General features: G+C 41.3%; 1 protein-coding gene across 1 annotated transcript; it reads left to right on the top strand.

The window, feature by feature from the left end:
• The first annotated feature begins 8,663 nt into the window (after positions 1–8,663).
• On the top strand, positions 8,664–14,972 carry LOC121526486 (CD5 antigen-like). Its single transcript, XM_041813127.1, has 8 exons — positions 8,664–8,701; positions 9,847–10,152; positions 11,577–11,879; positions 12,466–12,771; positions 12,846–13,151; positions 13,733–14,062; positions 14,602–14,687; positions 14,794–14,972. The coding sequence occupies exons 1-8, from the start codon at positions 8,689–8,691 to the stop codon at positions 14,878–14,880; spliced, it is 1,737 nt and encodes a 578-aa protein (XP_041669061.1). The 5' UTR covers positions 8,664–8,688; the 3' UTR covers positions 14,881–14,972.
• Positions 14,973–23,906: the final 8,934 nt, after the last annotated feature.

The following is a 23,906-nucleotide window of genomic DNA, read 5'->3' as shown; positions in this document are numbered from 1 at the left end:
CTTAACAGGAAATAGGTTAGACAAAGGCAGATGAGTGTCAGTGGGCAGGACGTGACTGGAGGATTGATAAAGAAAACGAACAACCAGAGGGGCTGAGAGAGAGAGGGACCGTCTGCTAAAGATGACACAGTGATGGATCACAAAGTGCTGATAGTGTTTCTGTGGCTCTGGAGCTCAGGTAGGACCCTCACACCTGTGGTACAACTAAACGATTAAAGAAATTAATCTCAATGACAGACTTTGACATGAATCCATGGCATCTATGGATAATAAGAGCAGCACAGTAGATTGACTGTATAATCCTGTCTGTAATGGTTCTTTGAATTTATGAATATCTGATCATTGGTAGCCAATCTTTGACTCTGGTCTTCACATTATTAAGAGCTGAAAACTTACTGTGTTGGAAATGTTCCTCATCCTCCACACACACTCACTGTCTGTACAGTAGTATAGCTCTGCTCTCAGGCTACACAGGCACTCTGCCTCCTGGTTTTCCCTCTATGCCTCCTGGTTTTACCTCTATGCCTCCTGGTTTTACCTCTATGCCTCCTGGTTTTACCTCTATGCCTCCTGGTTTTACCTCTCTGCCTCCTGGTTTTACCTCTCTGCTTCCTGGTTTTACCTCTCTGCTTTCTGGTTTTACCTCTCTGCTTTCTGGTTTTACCTCTCTGCTTTCTGGTTTTACCTCTCTGCTTTCTGGTTTTACCTCTATGCCTCCTGGTTTTACCTCTCTGCCTCCTGGTTTTACCTCTATGCCTCCTGGTTTTACCTCTATGCCTCCTGGTTTTACCTCTATGCCTCCTGGTTTTACCTCTATGCCTCCTGGTTTTACCTCTCTGCCTCCTGGTTTTACCTCTCTGCCTCCTGGTTTTACCTCTATGCCTCCTGGTTTTCCCTCTATGCCTCCTGGTTTTCCCTCTATGCCTCCTGGTTTTACCTCTCTGCCTCCTGGTTTTACCTCTCTGCCTCCTGGTTTTACCTCTATGCCTCCTGGTTTTACCTCTATGCCTCCTGGTTTTACCTCTATGCCTCCTGGTTTTACCTCTCTGCCTCCTGGTTTTACCTCTATGCCTCCTGGTTTTACCTCTATGCCTCCTGGTTTTCCCTCTATGCCTCCTGGTTTTCCCTCTATGCCTCCTGGTTTTCCCTCTATGCCTCCTGGTTTTACCTCTATGCCTCCTGGTTTTACCTCTCTGCCTCCTGGTTTTCCCTCTATGCCTCCTGGTTTTACCTCTATGCCTCCTGGTTTTACCTCTATGCCTCCTGGTTTTACCTCTATGCCTCCTGGTTTTCCCTCTATGCCTCCTGGTTTTCCCTCTATGCCTCCTGGTTTTACCTCTCTGCCTCCTGGTTTTACCTCTCTGCCTCCTGGTTTTACCTCTCTGCCTCCTGGTTTTACCTCTATGCCTCCTGGTTTTACCTCTATGCCTCCTGGTTTTACCTCACTGCTGTTTGTTTGACTTTCAAACTTACGCTGTTAGTCCTCACAAAGAAGTTTTTACGTTAGAGGAAGCTTCTTGGTGCACTGGACATTTTTCTAGGGTTTTAAAGTGGCAACACGGGACTAAGCTTTACAGAGGGACGTCTGCACATCAGTAGATGAATCTGACATTTTCTGATGTAGTCAAGGTGAGCGGGGTACAAACTCTGGTCTTCTGACCTCAGCACCGGCACGGTGTCATCCGCTGATCTTCAGTAGTTTTGGTGGAGATTTCTGGGAAGGTGTATTTTTAGCCATGAAAGTTCATGTCTTTAACATACTTGTTTTCCAGTTACTGATTTACATGCAGAAGTCTCCTAATCCAACCTGAAATCACATTAAAAAGCATCTTGTTATCTTTAACACAGCTGTGATCCATATATGGAACCGTCTCATAGCCAGTGTTAGACTGAATAAAACCTTCTGACAGCAGGGTTAGTTCTAAAGCTGTGTGACAGCTTCTCCATTCATGCTGCACAAGAATAAAACATAGAAATGTCATAGTATTACAATCAAAACAATGTTTCATATTATCTCTAACTCTTATTTTAGATCAATGTATGAAATGATATTGATCTAATATAATTATCATTAAAAATATATATAATAGAAATCATGCATAATATGCAAAAAGACTATATAATCAAATTTATACCATGGTCTAGGTGAATACTCGATTCTGATTGGCTCTGGAAATTCCATTGGAGTCTATTAACTTCTGATATATTGACACCATTCAAACTTCACAAGTAGTTCCGGTCAAAAAATCTTTTCACTGTTCCAAATTAATGAGCAGCAGCCGTTAGATGCTAGGAGTAACCATAGCAACCTGAGACAGTCATATTTTCATATAGGAGCCTGCAGACTGGCATCAACTGTCACTTTACTGACATAAATAAAATGACAGACTCCAGGTTTAAGACCAGTAACCTAAGAAGGTCTTATCTTCTATATCTGATGTATGTCTTGTTTCCAGGCTCACCTTAGCTCACCTTAAAGAGGTGAGTGTCACAAAAACTCTCTTCCCTTCTGTTCTACCAGCTATAAACTATTGTCAGAAGATTTAAATGACAAAAACAAAAGAAAAGAAGCCTAACCCTAACCCGGCAGGATAATATCTGTTAAATATTGACGTGTCTGACGGAGAATCAGCACCTGCAGGGCGTGGACAGCTCTGTTTCATGTCTGTGACCTCGTAGTGCAGAAGGAGGAATTATTCTGTTTATTCAAACAGCTGGTCTGCTAAAACTAAGATTTCTATCAGATGACTGTCCATATTAACTTACAGGTTTATAGTCTGATCACATGACATGACATGGAGGCAACTGTCCTCCACTGCACGTCGAACAGTTCAAGCCTCCACGTCGTCTATTAATCCCTGATAACTGGACACCTTGAAGGGCAATAACCCTTACATAAACAAAAATAAAAATTCTAGAGAGTAAAAGTTATTAATCATAATTATAATAATGATAATAGTCAGGTAAGACTGATACAGCTGCAAAAAGAGGGGGACACAATAAAAGCGGGTAGGCTCTAAAAGCCAAATAGGAGAAGTGGAGAAATTGCATAAGAATCAGAGCAGACAGAGAGGCTTTAAGGTCAGATTTGACAGAGAAGAAGTAGATCTAAGAGAGAAAAATGATAAAAAGACAGACGATGACATCACATAGAAGCTATAGAAAGGAGTTTTAAGAGGGGATTTCAAAGATGTCACTGATTCAGCATGCCTTATCTCCTCAGACAGGTCGTAGGTCGTGGCTGATGGGGATCCAAATAAACGAAAAAAAATCAGTCAAAATGTGACTTGGAAAACCGTGGTGTTAACAGTAAATGATGCTCCCCTGAAAGCCACTGAATAATTCAATGAATTATTAATTATCTTAAGACCACGTCATGTCTGTTTTATATCCAGTTTACAACGCTATGGTGGACAGTTGGAGAGAACAGTGGCGTTTGACGTCAGACATTTAACCCTAAAACACTCCCACTGCTTCATCACTGACATCCACCCTACGTATCAGTCAAGCGCCCCCTGTAGTGTTGAAGACCTTTAAAAACTGCTTTTCAACCTTAAGTCCATTTAGCATCTGTAAATCTGACTCCATAGCATGTGTTTACTCAGATCTGACTCACTCTTTCCCTGACCATGTTGGTGTGATGATATCTGTGTTTGTGTGCTGATGAAGCTCATGCAAAGACTCAGACAAACACATTTGAGATTTGAGATTTTTTTTTTTTTTTTTTTTAAATGGGACAATATGCATTAATGGACATTTACATGTAAATACATGGGATTATAGCCTGATGGCTAATTTCCATCCCCAGTCCCATTAGCAGGTTGGTGTAAAACACATAGAACAAAAATAAACATCAGTAGATAAGAATAAAACACACAGAGTGTATTAAAAAAACAAGCAACATACATGAACCGTGGACAACCTAAATGACATACAGTCTGAAATAGAAACAGGCTAGGAGTTGGGGAACCATGGTAATTATACAGTTCATTAAAAAGTGCTAGTGCTTATTAAAGTGCCACAGTGCTTAAGTGCTAAGGTGCATAGTGCTAGCTGCCTGAACACTCAGGTCCTCATTGTGTTGCACATTGCTGAAATTATTTCACAGAAATATAAAGTATATGTAGTACTGCACATTACCCTGCTGTCTAAGATTATGAAGTGCCCTGTTGAATGTAGTATTGCACAATGCCCATAGCACATGGTTGCACATGCAGATGTGTGAGTAGATATTGCACCAGAAAAAGCATACATAGATATAATTATGTACGCAACAGTAAACAATCATGGAATACATACATAATACAAAATACAAAAATTATCTCTGATCATCTGATAATAACCCTCGTTTGTCCACACATGGGTCTGAACATGGTGCAGCCAGACTTTACCCTCCTCTAGAAATCTGATCTGAAACATTCTGCATATGAAGAATGTTATCCTCTGATAAATGGGTGATTTTGGTGTTACCATTCACCTTTATTCATTAATTAAAGTTTTTAATTCAGCGCTTTTTCTTGATGTAAGTTGTCCACCACTTAAATCCAGATTTGGTGGAGCCATCTCCTGGTGTGTTTGCTGATCTCCCCTAAAATAAGCCCCCTGCTGTGTTACTCTTTACACCTGGAGGTTTGTCCACAGGTAGATGTTTCACTGACCCTGACCTGAAACTGTCACATAGCTCCATTTTCCCTCTGACTGAGTGTTGATGAAATGACCTGCTCATTCTCTGGCTGTCCTCAGGATTCACTCAGCTCTGAACTCTCTCTATCAGAATTGAACAGAATGCTGAAGCAACCCGAGAAGGGTTAATAAATGTCTCTAGAATGATGACCCTGCAGCTCTATAGTCTCTAACTATGACCTATTGTTAGTTTAAGTCTGTGAGGATCTGCTGTCAGCTCAGCTGGTGCAGCAGCTTCTGGATCAAACAACTACAGCAGGGGGTGGGGGGGCTGGGGGTCATGTTTGAGGTATGAAATATGGTACTGGAAAGGGAATATGTGCCAATTAACATATTCTGTGTTTGTCTGAAAACTGCCTGTTTGTTTCCTGTCTGTTATGATGCTTGTTGTCCATCTTCATGGTGTTAGATATCCCTGAGCTCAGCTGTCAGTGATGGATGCATGTCTCTGCTGTCTGCTCTGGCTCCTTTAGTTTCTATCATGAAGCTCACAAATGTGACTATGAACTGACAAGTTTACTTTCTTTATAGGTAGAGGAGGGTGAGAGCTACATGGGTCAGAACGGTCTAGAACATTAGAACCAGGATCAGGTTCTCTCTGGATGAGAGGACAAACATAAAAGAGCAAAAAATGAAAGAATGAAGGAGCAGATTGGTTTCAGATAGAGGCCATGGTAGAAACAGTCCTGATGAAGACTTGCTGCAGCTGAAATGCCTTCATCCCTGTTTAGTTAAGGATTTGGATCACATCAGAGTGTCTCAGAGTGGATTGTTGTTTCTTCTCAGTAACCTTGAGGTCAATTTTTCTGTGTGTGCAGTTGTTTTTATATTCTGCTCTCTTCAGATCTCTGGGCTGAAGACACAAACTTACAGACACAGGAAGGAGGAGTGAAAGGGTCTCCTGTCTTCCTCTGTCTCTAACTCTGTGCACTGATTACCTGTGTGTCTCTGTTTAGCGGTTCCTGATGATGTCAGGTTGGTGGGCGGGGCCAGCCGCTGTGCTGGGATCCTGGAGAGGAGAGATGGAGATGACTGGAGAGCAGTAAACGTCTCTCTGTCTGAGTGGAACCTGACGTCTGCAGAGACGCTGTGCAGACAGCTGGACTGTGGTTCTGTACTTCCACTGGGACCACCAGAGACCTCCTCAAGGACTGAACCACCGTCATATTCTAGACACCTGCAGATCACCTGCTCGGGTAAGTTTTACTTCCTGTTGATCTGAACCTCCAGAACTGCTACAATGATTCTATCTTCTCTGTTCAGTGTGGTGGAAGAAAAAAATCAAAAGTGTTTGGAGTAAAAAGTTAATTTTATAATGATCTTAACACATAGACTGCATCAGTCTGCAGCTTCAACACGTTCTTCATTTTGCCACCAACAGGCTCCTGTAGTTATTTCTGAGTGTCTGACAACGTTACTGAGAGGAGAGAGATCTTTAAGATCAGATCCTTTATATCAGCCATGAACCACTGTCACACTGCTGTCATTAAAACCAACACACTCTACTGACAACAAGAGCATTCACTGTCAGAGTCACATTAATTTAATCCTCACTGTCAGAGTCACATTAATTTAATCCCCACTGTCAGTCACATTAATTTAATCCTCACTGTCAGAGTCACATTAATTTAATCCTCACTGTCAGTCATATTAATTCAATCCTCACTCAGTCAAATAATTTGATCCTTTCTGTCAGAGTCACATTAATTTATTACTCACTGTCAGTCACATTAATTCAATCCTCACTCAGTCGAATAATTTGATCCTTACTGTCAGTCACATTAATTTAATCTTCACTGTCAGAGTCCCATTAATTTAATCCTCACTGTCAGAGTCACATTAATTTCATCTTCACTGTCAGAGTCACATTAATTTAATCTTCACTGTCAGAGTCACATTAATTTAATCTTCACTGTCAGAGTCACATTAATTTAATCTTCACTGTCAGAGTCACATTAATTTAATCCTCACTGTCAGTCATATTAATTCAATCCTCACTCAGTCAAATAATTTGATCCTTACTGTCAGTCACATTAATTTAATCCTCACTGTCAGAGTCACATTAATTTAATCCCCACTGTCAGAGTCACATTAATTTATTCCTCACTGTCAGTCACATTAATTTAATCCTCTCTGTCAGAGTCACAATAATTTAATCCCCACTGTCAGAGCCACATTAATTTAATCTTCACTGTCAGAGTCACATTAATTTAATCCTCAGTGTCAGAGTCACATTAATTTAATCTTCACTGTCAGAGTCACATTAATTTAATCCCCACTGTCAGAGTCCAATTAATTTAATTTTCACTGTCAGAGTCACGTTAATTTAATCTTCACTGTCAGAGTCACATTAATCTTCACTGTCAGAGTCCCATTAATTTAATCCTCACTGTCAGAGTCACATTAGTTTAATCTTCACTGTCAGAGTCACAATAATTTAATCTTCACTGTCAGTCATATTAATTCAATCCTCACTCAGTCAAATAATTTGATCCTTTCTGTCAGAGTAACATTAATTTATTCCTCACTGTCAGTCACATTAATTCAATCCTCACTCAGTCAAATAATTTGATCCTTACTGTCAGTCACATAAATTTAATCCCCACTGTCAGAGTCACATTAATTTAATCCCCACTGTCAGTCACATTAATTTAATCCCCACTGTCAGACTCATATTAATTTAATCCTCACTGTCAGAGTCACATTAATTTAATCCCCACTGTCATTCACATTAATTTAATCTTCTCTGTCAGAGTCACATTAATTTAATCCCCACTGTCAGAGTCACATTAATTTAATCCCCACTGTCAGAGTCACATTAATTTAATCCCCACTGTCAGAGTCACATTAATTTAATCCTCATTGTCAGTCACATTAATTTAATCCCCACTGTCAGACTCACATTAATTTAATCTTCACTGTCAGAGTCACATTAATTTAATCCCCACTGTCAGTCACATTCATTTCATCTGACTAGTGTTAACATGAATTTCATTTGTTTGTTTTTTTTCTTTTTGTTTGTTTATTTTTTCTGTGATCCTGTGGTGATCAGCTTATTTTTAGGGATATAAGCAGTCATCACATTTTTCATGTTACTCATTAATTGTGCAGAGTGAAATGGAGTGGCGTACTCAGGACATGATCTTAAAGCACACAAAAGTCTCTGTGATGAAGTTTTTGTTCAAACTTTCATTCAGGTGTAAAAATATAATCATCAGAACACACAGAGACTCAATCATGACTACTTTTTCTGTTTTAACCTGGATGGAAATAAACCTGGACCATTCATACCAAATACAGACCTTCCTAAAACCAGGACCAAGGTTTACGTTAGAAAGGAGGTGTCAGATATTCCTCTGAGGGATGTGAACAGCTGTCCACATTTACTAAACATCTGTTTGTTGTAAACGACCAAAAACTAACAGCCTCAGTTTTGTTTTGATAGACTCGGAGGATATTTTGTTCAAACAGTTGTGATCATTTAGAGTCAGGTTGAGTTTGTGTGTGTAGTTGTAGCTAGAAGTCCTCAGCATTACAGTGGTAAAGATATTGTGTGTGTGGATTATTGAACTTGATGTGAAAATGTAAAGCTGAGAAGAGAACGGGGCTGAGCTTTGACTTCTGAGGGACTCCACAACTTACTGTAGATCTGCTGGAGGAGAGCTGAAGTAGACCCCCTTTGTCTGTTCTCAACTGTTTCCTTGTCTTTGCTCAGGCACTGATGAAGTCCGGTTGGTGGGAGGATCCAGCACCTGCTCTGGTAGACTAGAGATCAAATACCATGGAGAGTGGAGACCAGCATTTGTTTGGTACACTTCCTGGACTCTAAAGGTCACAGCTGTGATTTGTAGAAGACTGGACTGTGGCTCTGCTGTTTCATCTAGACGGATAAAGGAATCCTCTGACAGACCTATGTGGATGATCGACTCTGACTGTGTAGAGTCTAAATCTACATTAAAGGAATGTGCGGGCATAGACGATTGGTCCAGCTCTGATGGTCTGGAAATGACCTGCTCAGGTATCAGTATTAACTCATTAGTGTCCAAATGTTTCTGAATGTTTGTCCTTCACATCACTATGTTAACAGAGTCTCATATGAACATGTCCTGCTGATTTTCTCTTGTCCATAAATCCACATTTGAATGAGTGCTAACTATTGTTGCCTTTAGACCTTGTTTCTACCTCTGTAATGGTAAACTGTGAGTTAGAGTTCAAACACAGAAACATGATTCAAAGAGCTGTGCTCATTCACAAACACTCTGAGAACAGCAAATGTGAGAAAAAGACATTTGATCATCAAACAGGTGGTCTGGAGTCCATCATTGTGGAGCTCTAACAGATTTTTGAGGAAACGAAACATAAAAAAATAGTTTTTAATGAAAAGAATGTGTGGAACATGGGATGGTCCAGTGATGAAGGCCTGGAAATCAGCTGCTCTGGTATCATCATCCATGAAAGCTCTGATTCCTCCTTCACCAAGCGTTCTTAGGAAGACTTTTGTTCTCTGAGCCCTCCCACAGAGTTCTTCAACATTCTGAACTCTACCAAATATTTCTCATCTCTGATCTGACATTTGACCCCTTCTTCACTCACTCCTGCTTACCATCTGTGTTTGCACACAGCTCTGCAGTCTCATGGCCTTATATGGGCATAAAGGGGTGTGTCTGTATGCTCATTAGGAGACAGATGCAGGTTCTTCTAGTTGATGAGCACCTGGCATCCATCAATCTAAGAACAGCTGTGAGAACAATTCATCATCTTAAGAATGTGTCATCAATCCACCAAGGTTTCTGTGAAAAACTAAGAACAAAAATCAACCAAAGTGTCAGGTTGATGTGGGTGAATGAGGCCCAGTGGGACTTTGTTTCAGTCACTTCTGTAGCTCTTGTCTGATTCTGTGTGAACCTGTGGAGATCTTTGTCACCATTTCAGTCATTCCCTGCATTGTTGCTCATCTGACCTTGTTTTTGGTTTCTTCTACATGAACACTAAACACAGCGCTCCAATGTCTGTGTCCTGTCTTCCAGCTGTCTTTGTAAATGTGCTGCTTGTCTCAGCCTGGTACCATCCTCCTACAGCTGAGCTTGGACAGGAACCAGTGAAGAGAAAGGACTGCTTTTAGATTGGCATCAACTTCTCTCTCTCTCTCCTAAATCTCCACAGACTCTGTCAGACTGGTGGACGGGACTGGTCTGTGTTCAGGCAGACTGGAGGTGAGGTCTGACCAGCGCTGGTCCCCAGTGTGTGAGGAGGACTTGGACCTGCAGGGTGCTCAGGTGGTCTGCAGGGAGCTGGGCTGTGGGGCTCCTTCAGTCTTCAAGGGGGGAATGTTTGGAGGAGTGGAGGCTCCGTTCTGGACTAAGAAGTTCCAGTGTGAAGGCCACGAGTCTGCTCTCCTGGACTGTCCAGACTCAGGGTTGACTGGAAACACCTGTCCAGCTGCTACAGCTGTTGGCCTCACCTGCTCAGGTAGAGCTGGAGCTTTGATTGACTTCCCTTTGTTGTCCCAGTGAAAGTATGAATGAGTGAAATGAATGATTGAAAGCACATTTGAAAGTGGAGCAGCTGACTGAGACACACACAGATGAAAGCATGATTGAACAGGAATATGAAAGAAACAGGAAGAGAGAGGAGGAGCACAGGTAGACTCTGATATAGACGGACCAATTATTCTGAGCTGAGACTGAAAGAGACTACAGACCAGGAAGACCAGACCAGTTGTTGGCTTCAAGTTGGACTCACTTTCCAAATGTGGGTCAGTCAGATCCACTTTAGAGCTTCTGAAACCTAGAGCAGGGTCTACATCAGGAAGGATGTGTAAAAACTCTTCCTCATTGTGAGAACGTGGACTGATGGTTCCATTTATTAGGGCTCTGTTTGGTGTCATCACGCTAAAAACAGCTTCAGTGCTGCTTGGATTGAAGTGGAGGAAGTTTAATGGCGTCCAGCTTTAGATTGTTTAGAGCAGGGATGGACAACTTTGGTCACCAAGAGGGCCGCATTCATTTTAAAGTCAATGACAAAGAGCCAGATTGTTCCAGATTGTTGGATTGATCATCAATCTAAGCCCTGTGATTCCTAAACATTCACCAACAGGAAGAAGATGTAGCTTTCCTCAGGATTTATTAGACCAACATTCATGTTTTTAAACTCAAGTGCAAATAGAAATAGTTTTTCCATGAGATATACACAGAACTAAATCAATTTACAGCTGCTTTTTCAGTCAACATGATCCTCACTTGGTATTTTACTCACACAGTTTCTACAAGAGCATTTAGTGATGAATAGAAAAGCTTTACAGCAACAACTGCAGCCAACAGAATCTATGAAAAAGACAAAGGAAGAAATATTGACATCAATAAAAAAAAATGAAAAAATAACAAAGAAATGAAATAAGACAAAAAATAATTAAGATACAATAGAAATCATAAATTAAACGAAATATTTAAATAATAGACATTAAAATGTGAGGAATATCAAATATTTTATGAAATAAAAACTAAAAATAAATCAAATAAAAACTAAAAATAAATAACAATGGAATAAATTGTTTTCCAAAGGTAAATATTTTATTGGTAACTGATTTTGATTTCAGGACCACATGGAATGAGGTGGAGGGCCGTCCGTGGCCCCCCGGCCCCCAGTTGTCCAACCCTGCTTTAGAGTCAGGTTGAGTTTGTGTGTGTAGTTGTAGCTAGAAGTCCTCAGCATTACAGTGGTAAAGATATTGTGTGTGTGGATTATTGAACTTGATGTGAAAATGTAAAGCTGAGAAGAGAACGGGGCTGAGCTTTGACTTCTGAGGGACTCCACAACTTACTGTAGATCTGCTGGAGGAGAGCTGAAGTAGACCCCCTTTGTCTGTTCTCAACTGTTTCCTTGTCTTTGCTCAGGCCCTGATGAAGTCCAGTTGGTGGGAGGATCCAGCACCTGCTCTGGTAGACTAGAGATCAACCACCATGGAGAGTGGAGACCAGTGGAACCTTGGGACACTTCCTGGACTCTAAAGGTCACAGCTGTGATTTGTAGAAGACTGGACTGTGGCTCTGCTGTTTCATCTAGACAGATAAAGGAATCCTCTAACAGACCTGTGTGGAGGATCATCCCCGGTTGTGTAGAGTCTAAATCTACATTAAAGGAATGTGTGGACATAGAGGATGTGTCCAGCTCTGATGGTCTGGAAATGACCTGCTCAGGTATCAGTATTAACTCATTAGTGTCCAAATGTTTCTGAATGTTTGTCCTTCACATCACTATGTTAACAGAGTCTCATATGAACATGTCCTGCTGATTTTCTCTTGTCCATAAATCCACATTTGAATGAGTGCTAACTATTGTTGCCTTTAGACCTTGTTTCTACCTCTGTAATGGTAAACTGTGAGTTAGAGTTCAAACACAGAAACATGATTCAAAGAGCTGTGCTCATTCACAAACACTTTGAGAACAGCAAATGTGAGAAAAAGACATTTGATCATCAAACAGGTGGTCTGGAGTCCATCATTGTGGAGCTCTAACAGATTTTTGAGGAAATGAAACACATTCAAAAATGTTTTGAATGGATTTGAAATAAAGCTTGAAATGTAGGCAGTTGTACTCACTAGTTCATCAGGATAACTTCCTCCTCCATCTGCTCTGTTGTGAATCTTGTTGAGTGAAGACCAGGATCCTTGTCTCAGCCTGGTACCATCCTCCTACAGCTGAGCTTGGACAGGAACCAGTGAAGAGAAAGGACTGCTTTTAGATTGGCATCAACTTCTCTCTCTCTCTCCTAAATCTCCACAGACTCTGTCAGACTGGTGGACGGGACTGGTCTGTGTTCAGGCAGACTGGAGGTGAAGTCTGACCAGCACTGGTCCCCAGTGTGTGAGGAGGACCTGGACCTGCAGGGTGCTCAGGTGGTCTGCAGGGAGCTGGGCTGTGGGGCTCCTTCAGTCTTCAAGGGGGGAATGTTTGGAGGAGTGGAGGCTCAATTCTGGACTAAGAAGTTCCAGTGTGAAGGTAACGAGTCTGCTCTCCTGGACTGTGGAGGATCTGGCTCAGGTAGAAACACCTGCTCACCTGGTAAAGCTGTTGGACTCTCCTGTGAATGTAAGAGAGCAGACGTAGCTTTGATTTGACTCACTAGTTCACTTCCCGTAATAATTCTGTTTTTGTCTGTTTAGATCCAGATTATATCAGGTTGGTGGGAGAGCCCAGCCGGTGTGCAGGAACACTGGAGATGAAACACAAGGAAAAGTGGAGACCTTTGTTAGAGTATTGGTATTCTGAGTGGGACCAGAGGTCTGCAGCTGTAGTGTGTACAATTCTGAAATGTGGTTCTGCTGTTTCAACAAGAAGAGTGGAACATGATGATGAAAGAGTGATGTGGGTGATCGGAGCTTCCTGTGTCCAGACAACATCTTCTCTGTTTCAGTGTGTAGATCATGGATATCACTGCAGCTACGAGGACCTTGAGGTGATCTGCTCAGGTAATACTAAACATCACATCTGAATTTGGTATCCTGAGTCCTACTATGAATGTATGATTTCAGTTCCTACAACTGCATAGAAAACAACCTTCCTATTTGATTTACAGTTAAGTTTTGTTTCACCATTAAAAGGAGATGCAGAGATAAATATGATGTGGAGGAAGAGCTTAATGAATAATAAAATATTTCTGATCCACCAAAACAGAGAAAAACTCTGAACACATAATCATGTAGATGTAATAGTAAGGAGCAGACATGCAGTAACAAACACAATCAAAGTAGAATAACAAGAAGAAAAATCCTGAATGGATGAGGATTATGGGTAACTGTGGATGTGTCAGTGTTCAACATCAACCATTACACCTTTATCTAAACCAGAGCAACAGGACTACAAAATCCATCTAACAGAGAGAAAATCACTTTATAGCTCCAAGACATCAATGACAGCATCAGTTAAAGAGCAGCAGGACAATTATGATTATAGCTCTACTGTAACATTTACAGAGGTTGGTGGAGTCTTGGAGCTGTAATAAAGTAACGTGTCCTCTCATGTCCTCCATTATGTCCGTTTGTTTCTCCAGATTTGCTTGAAAAGCCAAACATCACCTTCTCCTTCTCCACTGATGGGGTCTCCGAGGCCACGCCGCAGGGCTACCAGGCCCTCAGTGGCACTAGCTTCAACATCACGTGCTCCATCAGACCTCAGTATGAAGGAGGAGATTTCCAGCTCATCTTCTCTGACTCCATCACAACACAGAGCTACACCCAGACAGCTGTCAACCATGCTGCCCACTTCCTGTTTCCTCCTGCAGACCAGAGCCACGGAGGGCAGTACAGCTGTGTTTATCACCTCCATGTTTTCTCCCAGACCTTCTCCTCAGAGAGCCAGACTGTCTCTCTCACTGTTGGAGGTAACTTCTCTGATTATCTGGCTCATTCTCCACCAGTATATTCACATTCACTCCTGTCAGACTCTCTTACCTGAGCAGGTGTTCACTCATTTCTGCTCACATGTTACTAAATATTTCACCATCAGCTCAGAAAAGAACAGCTCATTATTATTTTAGTCACAGTAAAACTTCCTCCACACTGCTGACATGTTAGCCATGGGGTTGCTAACGCTGCTACGTCACTGGTGTGTTGACGTTCTGCTCCAGTGTTCCCAGTTAGTGACAGCTGATGGAGATGATGGGGGTGGAGAGATCAGCTCAGGTTGCTGATCCTGGATCAGTTAAAATGCCAAAACCAGCTCTGATCTGATCCTGAGGTCCTGATCAGGACGTCCCTGATGAAGATGTCAGATTTCAGAAGTGTTCCTGTTTCCTTCAGGGCTGCTGAGATAAATGAAGGGCTCTTCTAGATTTAAAAGCTTCACAAACTTTAACTGGACTCTGGTTCAGTGGTCTGAAGGTACTGAGCTGACTTTGTCATGTGATCAAATCTGTTTCAGACCCTCTGAGAGACCTGATCATCAGATGTGTGGTCCTGATTGGTGGTCTGCTGACGATCATCACTGCCCTCTACTGCTGCTATAAGGTACTGCACTCATCTTTATTTAGTGGAGGATTCAGACTGATGTCATTAGGAAAAAGCTCTCGGTGATTTTACTGGTTTAAAGAGACTTTTAATGATTTCTCTCCAGGTCAAAACCAAGCAGCAACCTCCGGTCCTGAATAATGAAGTCAACGTGGAAATGCAAATACTTACAACACCACAAGAGTCCACTTGAGGCTGGCTGCAGGAACAGTCCAGTCTGGACTCCAGTTAAACAGCTGGTTTTTACAGTAGAGTTAAACTGGTTTACAGACTGGTTCAAAAAAACAAACATGTCTCATTAGCTAATGTCTTCATGCGCTCATTGTATGGGGGAGTTCCTTGTATCCCAATGGTTTAGATTATATTTAGGAAAAACCACACTGATTGGGCCGTTTCATTTGATTGACAGATAGCTCAACAGGCAGAGGCTATGTTTCTGTCAACCTGAATGCTAGCTAGCTAGCTGACAGGAAGTCGAGCTTAGGGGGCGGGCCGTTAGGTTGATCCAAAGTTCAGCCTCTGTGGATTGGCTTCAAGAGCTGTTTGAGTCTACCTATTGTAGGCAGACAGGTGAGGTCACACCAGGTTGATCCAGTTCTTTCTACAGTCTATGGTCCAAACCAGACTGATCCCCAGGGACTACTGATGTTATTTTCTTGATGACTGCCTGTGGTCTCAGTGAAGACGGTGGAGCCAGAGACATTTTTATGTGACATCTGTCGACATTGTGGGTATCTGTGGGAAAAGAGCCCAAATCTTAATGATCAAAGTGTTGATATTTCCTTTCCAGAGTCTGTTCTCTTCTTCAGGGTGAAACAGTCACTCATTTCTTTACGCCATAGTTGCATGATAAGACCACTGAACGCTTCACTTGGACTACACGTCTAAAGAGAAAGGCTTCCATCTATTTCCTGTCCTACATGTAGTGAACAATAGGAGCTGTTTGGCTTCTTATATTCTGTCAAACGTCATCTGGCTGCTGTCTGCAAACATTAAACCTTAAAATAATGACCTCTCATTGGCCACAGCCCTCCAGGAGTCCAAATAGGATTAGTGGTATAGGTGATGGATAAACAGAAGGATAATTCCCTCTTTATGCCTCAAATATTGGCTTCAAAGTCTCAGAGATGTCTGCTGATACTTTTCTTTACACCACCAAGACCTGAAACTAAACTGATCCTACTATTTCCTTTTTTTGATACTCATATCTTCTTCTACTATCCTGCTTCTCACATGGAAATCAGTTTTAAAGCACCATCATGCAGAGCTTTCTGCATAGCTGCCCTTCCCTTTGGAACTCACTCCCAAACCAAATCCAAAACTGCATGGACCGTCCTACCTTCAAATCACTCCTCAAAACACGCCTCTTTAGACTGGCTTTTAATCTGTGACTGTGTTGCTGATTTGCTTGTGTTGACTTTGTTGTTTTTATGGTTTGTTTAATGTGATTTTATCTTTCTGCCTTGTACAGTGTCTTTGAGTTTTATGAAAAGCGCTTTATAAATAAAATGTATTATTATTATTATTATTATCATAGCGGCCAGTGTTGTTTTAAAGACTCTTGCATAGGGATGGGGATCTTTATTTTTATTGATATTGATACCCTTATCGACACTCCTTATTGATCCGAGTCCTTATTGATACCACTATTGTTACTTGTCTATAGTTTGGTGGAAAACCAAAATGGAGACAAATATTTACAGTCGAGTGGTCTAAGCTGAGTAGTGTTGGAATTAAAACGCTATAATTCAGTCTGTAACATCTATTATACATCACTCAAATACAAGCACATTCTTCATATTCACAACTGTATTTATGAAGGTTTCTCATCAAAAAGTCAATTATCCTATTTTTATGTGACATTTGAATACATCATAACATATGGAATACAGTTGTCTAATTTACCGAGGTTACCTGAACATATCATATGTCTGTCCTTCAGCTCCTAAAGTTCACTAATTAACTTTAATTCTGCTGATTCCACCACAGACTTCTACACTGGATTAATATTGTTAACAAACAGGACTGTCCCAAAGTTCTGGATCTCTTTTCAGCATTTATCTGAGCTGCTGAAGAAGAAAACTGCCCTGAAGCAGCTAAAGAGAGGAATATGAGAGCTTGTTATTCCCAGTGCAGGCGGCTATGATCACATGTGATCCACAGGCAGCGTCTTCTTTCCTCAAGCCAACATTTGAAGGTTCCACCTTCTGGTTAATGTGATAAATATTGATGTGCTTTTAGTTCATATTAACCTTGAAAGAACTGATGTATGTTTTTACACCAGTCTTATCTTTAGATGACATTAAGTCACAGAGCCTGTAAGTCTCGATAGCAGTATCAATGAGCTAAAACGTTATTGATTTTCAGGTATTTCAAAAAGACAGATCCTTATAGACCCAGGTCTCTAGCTTCATCCCTAGCCTTACACACTGTCAGAGTATTAGTGAAACCTACGTCTGATTTAAGGGCACTGCCATGGTGGCTGGCCTTCATAACAGCGGTGGTAATGGTTGTTTCTGCTGTTGCCTGCTGACTGTGACAGCAGCAGAGATAGCTGAAGGAAAATGTTAGACAGTGACTGATAAAAGCACCTAAATCACATGATTTTAACTGGATTTGGATTTTAAATTTTACAGCATTAACGTACATCTTACGTCTACTTCAGAACAGACAAAAAAAAAAGTTTCACTTGAATTAATGTGGTTGTTAATAACACAGCCGTCTGTCATACAACAAACCTAAAATACTAATTATTTATCACTTTACAAGGATTATAACTGTCATTGAAACATATCCAGCAATGTAGGACGTCCTATTTAGTGGACAGGTGATCAGCTAATTTTCCTAGGTTTGCCGTATTTGCATATTTGATGGACTGTGATAACCAATAGCAGACTATTTCGTCGTAGTGTCAGGCTTTATCATCTCTGCACAGATAGGGTTGCAGGAGTAGGCCTGAATAATGGGGAGACAGAGAGACAGAGAGCCTGTGATGTGGCCCTTTGTTAGGGTGGGGTATTGTTTGGCTTTTTCTGATACCAGTACTAAATCTATACTTTTTTTAGGGCCTCGGTGCCTGAATCAATACTTTTAAGAGAAAGAACGTGTGTGTTCACAGGAGTATGTTAAAAAGGTGTCAGTAGAACATTGGATTAGAAAAGTGGAGATTGTGCCTTTCTTTTGGAGTGACAGGAAGTCTCCTTGTGGTGGCAGGGTAGCGATATGAAGTATCAGTATCTGTGTTGTAATTCAGTCCAGTAGGTATAGGTTGTGTTGGTATCAGGACCGTGTTGGTACTGGATTTCCATTCTCATCTCTCCTTCTGTGTCACGGCAGCAGACAGGAAATGGTTTGGATAACGGTGTTGATTCAGGCAACTCGAAAAGGACAAGCACATTTTGTATATATATGAATAATTTGAGGAATCTTTTGTCACAGATTTATTATCATTTTTATTTTATTATTTTTTACTTTTTGGTTCCTCAGAGACCTGAGAACAAGTTTGTGCAGAAATGTCTTCTTCACTATTTTTGTACTGTGTGTAAAACATAAATATCTTTGAGTTTTCAATTCTGTGTAGTGTTTTCTCTTGTCTTTATAGTCCCAGAAGTTTAACATTCATGTGACATTAGTGCAGCACACATATTTGTGCCCAGGTTGTCCTGAAGAAAGGATGTTCAGAGCTTGACTGTGCACCACAGGGCTGATGACTCTTAAATATTTAAAGTTTTATATATTTTTGTAGATGAAAAGTGAATTTTTCTTTAATGTGATAAATATAACAAATGCATCAGTATATGAAGATAATGTTGCTTATTGTGAGGCCTTCTCTGCTCTGCTACATCTTCTGCTGCACCTTCATCTGTGACTTTACACATTAGTTCTAAAGTGAATGTGTATTGTCACGTTTGGAAATAGACCTGGGGCTTGAAACTGATAACAGACATGGACACCAACCAGGAAAACCCTACTGATGGTTCTTGACGCCTGTGTGTGCATGGTGGGACTGGGGTCATAGTTCATGTTGTTGAAAGGTGACTGAGCCTTGGCCACTAAAAATGAGGTGCTGGCTTAAACACCTGTGATGTATCATTTGGAGAGAACCTGGGTTGCAGCATTTACCAAAGTAAACCAAACTTCCAATAATAGGGGTAGGGGACTGAACCTGTCCCCCAGGAGTTGGGGACAGGAGGTTGCAGAATTCCTGTAAACGTTGTTGTTTTTTTTAATAACTTTTGATAGGAGTGGTGCATCAAGAGGGCATTGGTGTCTACCCCCCCAAATATGGCGACTGGCTTGACAATGGTAACAATCTCAAGTCTCTAGGACGTTCCTGTCAAAAGTTATGGACTTTTTAAATTTCCCATCTGAAATGAATGGGGAAGTGAAATTTGCCATAACTTTTGATGTGACCGGGGCATCAAGAGGGCATTGGTGTCTACCCCCCCATTTAGGGATACAAGATGAAAACCACCTGGGGCAAGTTTATTTTGGTCAATAACCCTCCAACAGAGCGGGGCATCAACAGGGCATTAGGCTGTACCCACACATTAAGGGGTACGACCTTTCCAACAGTAGCACTCTCAATGACCTGTGACCTCCGGAAGTGCTGGAAAGAGAATTTCTGCCAAAGTTTTTGTTGAATAACTTTTGATAGGAGCGGGGCATCAAGAGGGCATTGGTGTCTACCCCCCCAAATGTGGGAACTGGCTTTCCAATGGTACCAAGCTCAAGTCTGTAAAGTGTTCCTATGAAAAGTTATGGACTTTTTAAATTCCCCATCTGAAATGAATGGGGACCTGAAATTGGTCCTAACTTTTGATAGGAGCGGGGCATGAAGAGGGCATTGGTGTCTACCCCCCTAAATATGGGCACTGGCTTTCCACTGGTACCAAGCTCAAGTCTGTAAAGCGTTCCTATCAAAAGTTATGGACTTTTTAAATTCCCCATCTGAAATGAATGGGGAATTGAAATTGGCCGTAACTTTTGATAGGAGCGGGGCATGAAGAGGGCATTGGTGTCTACCCCCCCAAATATGGGCACTGGCTTTCCAATGGTACCAAGATTGAGTCTGTAGGATGTTCCTGTGAAAAGTTGTGGACTTTTTAAATTCCGCATCTGAAATGAATGGGGAGTTGAAATTGGGCTAACTTTGGATGGGAGCGGGGCATGAAGAGGGCATTGGTGTCTACCCCCCCATTTGTGGCCACGAGGTTTCCAATGGTACCAAGATTGAGTTTGTGGGACCTTCCTATGAAAAGTTCTGCATTTAGGCATGCATTTTAGGCCTCTTATGCGTGACCTTTTCGACTTAGCAAGGTGGTAGGAGTGTGAAAAAATGTAGCACGATTGTACATGATTCCAGGATGAACATATCCGAATTTGAGCACTCTAGGCCAAAGCACTTTGAAATGGTTCCCAAAAAAGGGATGGAGTTTGAAAGCAAGTGTCTTTTTTGTCCCCATTTGTCCCCCTTTGAGTGTAGAGGCCCCAGAATTCAGACAGTAGATGGCCTTGGGCCTCTGATCAAGGATGTGAAAAAAGTAAGTCTATATCCCTTTTAGAAACAAAGTTAGGTTTGTCCAAAATCCAGCTGACAAATGGGGGTAGGGTCATAGAACCTAAGAGGCTTTGTTGTGGCTGGTGGGTGTGGAGCAAAACTGTTTGTACAGGCGCCAGGAACGTGAGCTTGGGATATGCGGTAGGGGAGCATAAGACGAGTAGATAGGCATCAGTCTGGTACGGATGGGACCAGCAGTCTCCGAGGGGTGGACCTTTAAAAACGTCTTTTCTGAATTTTGATTTGGCTGCAGTTTGTCCAAATCTAGAGCAAACGAGTCAAAAGTTGACGTTTCTGTAGACTTTTGGGTGGAGATGATGTGTGTAAAGTCTGGTATCTGTAGACCCTGTGGAAAGCTACTTAGACATTGGAAGGGCGTATGGAGACGGGACCAAGGGATTGACATAGAGCAGCCTCTGACACGCGTCATAGTCAAGGATGGTGTGCAAAGTCCAATCAGAGCCAGACTAGGAGAAGTTGAAAGGTAGGTGTTATTAGCATGTTGCAAAGGCTTTATCTGTGCAATGACAGGTCCCAGCCACTTGGGTTTTTTTGCCCCGAATGGAGCAGGCTGTGAGCTTTCCGTAGATATGCGTATTGTGAGGGTAGGACACAGGGAAGCAGAGTTCCGGGCCTGAAGAGGCGTCCCATAAGGACCGAATGTGTGGGATTGTGAAAAAATGCCAGTGTTTGAGGCAAAAAGGTACCTGCAGAAGATGTTTAGGAGCACGTTTCAGAGCATTTGGAGTGGATTGGACCCTACTTTGAAGTAAGTTTTTTGAAAAGTTTTGTTAGGGGATCGGACTTGTTGAAATTGTCCTAAGTGTTTTAATTAGCTGGCTAATTAAGAAAAAGCAAGCGGAACAATGCCCAAGTGTTTTAATTAGCCAGCTAATTAACAAAAAGCAGGCGGAGATATCCCCAAGTGTTTTAATTAGCTAAGCTAATTAGCCAGAGCCATTAACAACAAGCAAGCGAGACAGATTCCATGTGTTTTAATTAGCCAGCTAATCAAGCTAATTAGACAGCTAATTAGCCAATAGCCAGTTGTTAGAAGAAGTTAGGTTAGGCTAGAGGTTAGGTTAGGTTAGGTAGGTTAGGTTAGGTTAGGTTAGGGTTAGGTTAGATGAAAAGTTAGGTTAGGTTAGTTAGGTTAGAAGAAGTTAGGTTAAGAAGAAGAAGTTAGGTTAGGTTAGGTTAGGTTAGGTTAGAAGAAGAAGAAGAAGGTTAGGTTAGGTTAGGTTGTGCTAAAGAAGGTTAGGTTGTGTTGTGTGGGTTGTGCTAGGTTAGTGTGCTAGGTAGGTTAGGTTAAGAAGAAGGTTGTGTTGTGCTAGGTTAGGTTAGAAAGGTTAGGAAGAAGAAGAAGAAGAAGAAGAAGAAGTTAGAAGGTTAGAAGAAGAAGAAGAAGAAGAAGAAGAAGAAGTTAGGTTAGGTTAGGTTAGGTTAGGTTAGGTTAGAAGAAGTTAGAAGAGAAGTTAGGTTAAAGAAGAAGAAGAGAGTGGGTTAGTGTTAGGTTGTGCTGTGTTGTGCCAGGCTAGGCAGTTGTGAGCTAGGCCAGGTTAGGTTGTGTTGTGCTAGTTAGGTTGTTAGAAGAAGAAGAAAGAAGAAGAAGTTAGAAGAAGAAGTAGAGTTAGGTTAGGTTAGGTTAGGTTAGAAGAAGGTGTTAAGAAGTTAGAAGAAGAAGAAGTTAGGTTAGGTTAGGTTAGGTTAGAAGAAGAAGTTAGGTTAGGTTAGGTTAGGTTAGGAAGAAAGAAGAAGAAGAAGTTAGAAGAAGGTTGTGCAGGTTAGGTTAGGTTAGGTGCTGTGCTAGGTTAGGTTAGCAGGTTAGGTGGCTAGGCAGGTTAGGTTAGAAGAAGAAGGTTAGGTTAGGTTAGTGTTGTGCTAGTAGGTTAGTTGTGCTAGGTTAGGTTAGAAGAAGAAGAAGAAGAAGGTTAAGAAGTTAGAAGTTAGGTTAGTTAGGTTAGAAGTTAGAAGGTTAGTAGTTAGGTTAGTTAGAAGAAGAAGAAGAAGAAGAAGAAGTTAGAAGAAGAAGAAGAAGAAGAAGTTAGAAGAAGAAGTTAGGGTGCTAGGCTAGAGGTTGTGTGCTAGAAGAAGAAGAAGTTGTGCTAGGCTAGTTAAATAGGTTAGAAGAAGGTTAGGAAGAAGTAGGTTAGAAGAAGTTAGGCTAGGTTAGGTTGTGCTAGGTTAGCTAAGAAGAAGAGCTAGGTTAGGAAGGTTAGGTTAGGGGTTAGAAGAGGGTTAGAAAGAAGAAGAAGAAGAAGAAGAAGAAGTTAGGTTAGGTTAGAAAGAAGTTAGTTAGAAGAAGTTAGAAGAAAGAAGGTTAGTTAGGCTAGGCTAGGCTAGGTTTAGGTTGTGCTAGGTTGTGGTTGTTAAGTTGTGCTGTTGAAGAAGGTTAGGTTAGGTTAGAAGAAGAAAGAAGAAAAGAAGAAGAAGTTAGGTTAAGAAGAAGAAGAAGAAGAAGAAGAGGAAGAAGAAGAAGAAGTTAGAAAGAAGTAGTTAGAGTAGTTAGGTTAGGTTAGGTTAAAGAAGAAGAAGTTAGGTTAGGTTAGAAAGAAGAAGAAGAAGAAGAAGTAGGTTAGAAGAAGGTTAGAAGAAGAAGAAGAAGTAGGTGTTAGGTTGTGGCTGTGCTAGGCCAGGCCAGTTGTAGTTAGGCCAGAAGAAGTGTTAAGAAAGCAGTTGTGCTAGGTTAGCAGTTAAAGAAGAGAAGAAGTTAGTAGAGAAGAAGAAGAAGTTAGGTTAGTTAGAAGAAGTAAGTTAGTTAGGTGTGCTAGGTTAAAGAAGAAGAAAGAAGAAGAAGAAGAAAGAAGTTAGGCTAGAAGGTTAGGTTAGGTTAGGTTAAAGAAGAAGAAGTTAGGAAAGGTAGAAGAAGAAGAAGAAGAGGTGAGCTAGGTTGTGTTGAAAGAAGAAGAGAAGAAGGCTAGGAAAGAAGAAGAAAGAGAAGAGTTGTGCTAGCAGGTTAAGTAGTTAGTTAGGTTAGAAGAAAGAAGTTAGAAAGAAGAAGAGTTAAGAGTTAGCTAGGTTAGGTTAGTTAGGTTAGGTTAGGCAGAAGTTAGGTTAAAGAAGAAAGTAGAAGAAGAAGCTAGTTAGTTAAAGAAGAAGAAGTTAGTAGTTGGTTAGGTTGAAGAAGAAGAAGAAGCAGTTGTGCCAGGCCAGGTAGTTAGGCAGAAGCAGTGGCCAGCAGCCAGAAAGAAGCAAGAGTTGTAGTTAGGCGAAGTTAGGTTGTGCTAGGCTAGTAAAGAAGTGCTGTGAGTTGCTAGGTTAGAAGAAGAAGTAAAGAAGAAAGGTAGAAGAAGAAGAAGTAGAAGCAGTTAGAAGAAGAAGAAGTAGGCTAGGTTAGTTAGAAGAAGAAAGTTAGGGTTAGTAGAAGTTAGCAGTTAGAAGTTAGGTTAGGAAGAAGAAGTTAGGAGTTAGGTAGGTTAGAAGAAGAAGAGTAGGCTAGGCCAAGGCCAGTAGTTAGGTTAGTTGTAGGTAGGTTAGTTAGGCAGCTAGGCCAGGTTAAGTAGGTTAAAGAAGCAGTTAGGTTAGGTTAGGTTAGGTTAGGTTAAAGGTTATAGGTTGTGCTGTGTTGTACTAGTTGTGTTAGGAAGGGTTGTGTTAGGTTAGAAGTTAGGGGTTAGGTTAAAGGTTAGAGGTTAGTTAAAGAAGAAGTAGTTAGGTTA

This window comes from Cheilinus undulatus, linkage group 18 (genome assembly GCF_018320785.1).
Source record: "Cheilinus undulatus linkage group 18, ASM1832078v1, whole genome shotgun sequence".
Classification (NCBI taxonomy): domain Eukaryota; kingdom Metazoa; phylum Chordata; class Actinopteri; order Labriformes; family Labridae; genus Cheilinus; species Cheilinus undulatus.
This window is presented reverse-complemented; position numbering and strand designations above follow the sequence as displayed.

Excerpts from the sequence above, each read along its gene's own strand:
- LOC121526486 (XM_041813127.1), top strand. Across the intron at positions 11,880-12,465 it reads TCTGGAAATGACCTGCTCAG|ACTCTGTCAGACTGGTGGAC; the intron begins GTATCAGTATTA and ends AAATCTCCACAG. Across the intron at positions 14,063-14,601 it reads TGTCTCTCTCACTGTTGGAG|ACCCTCTGAGAGACCTGATC; the intron begins GTAACTTCTCTG and ends AATCTGTTTCAG.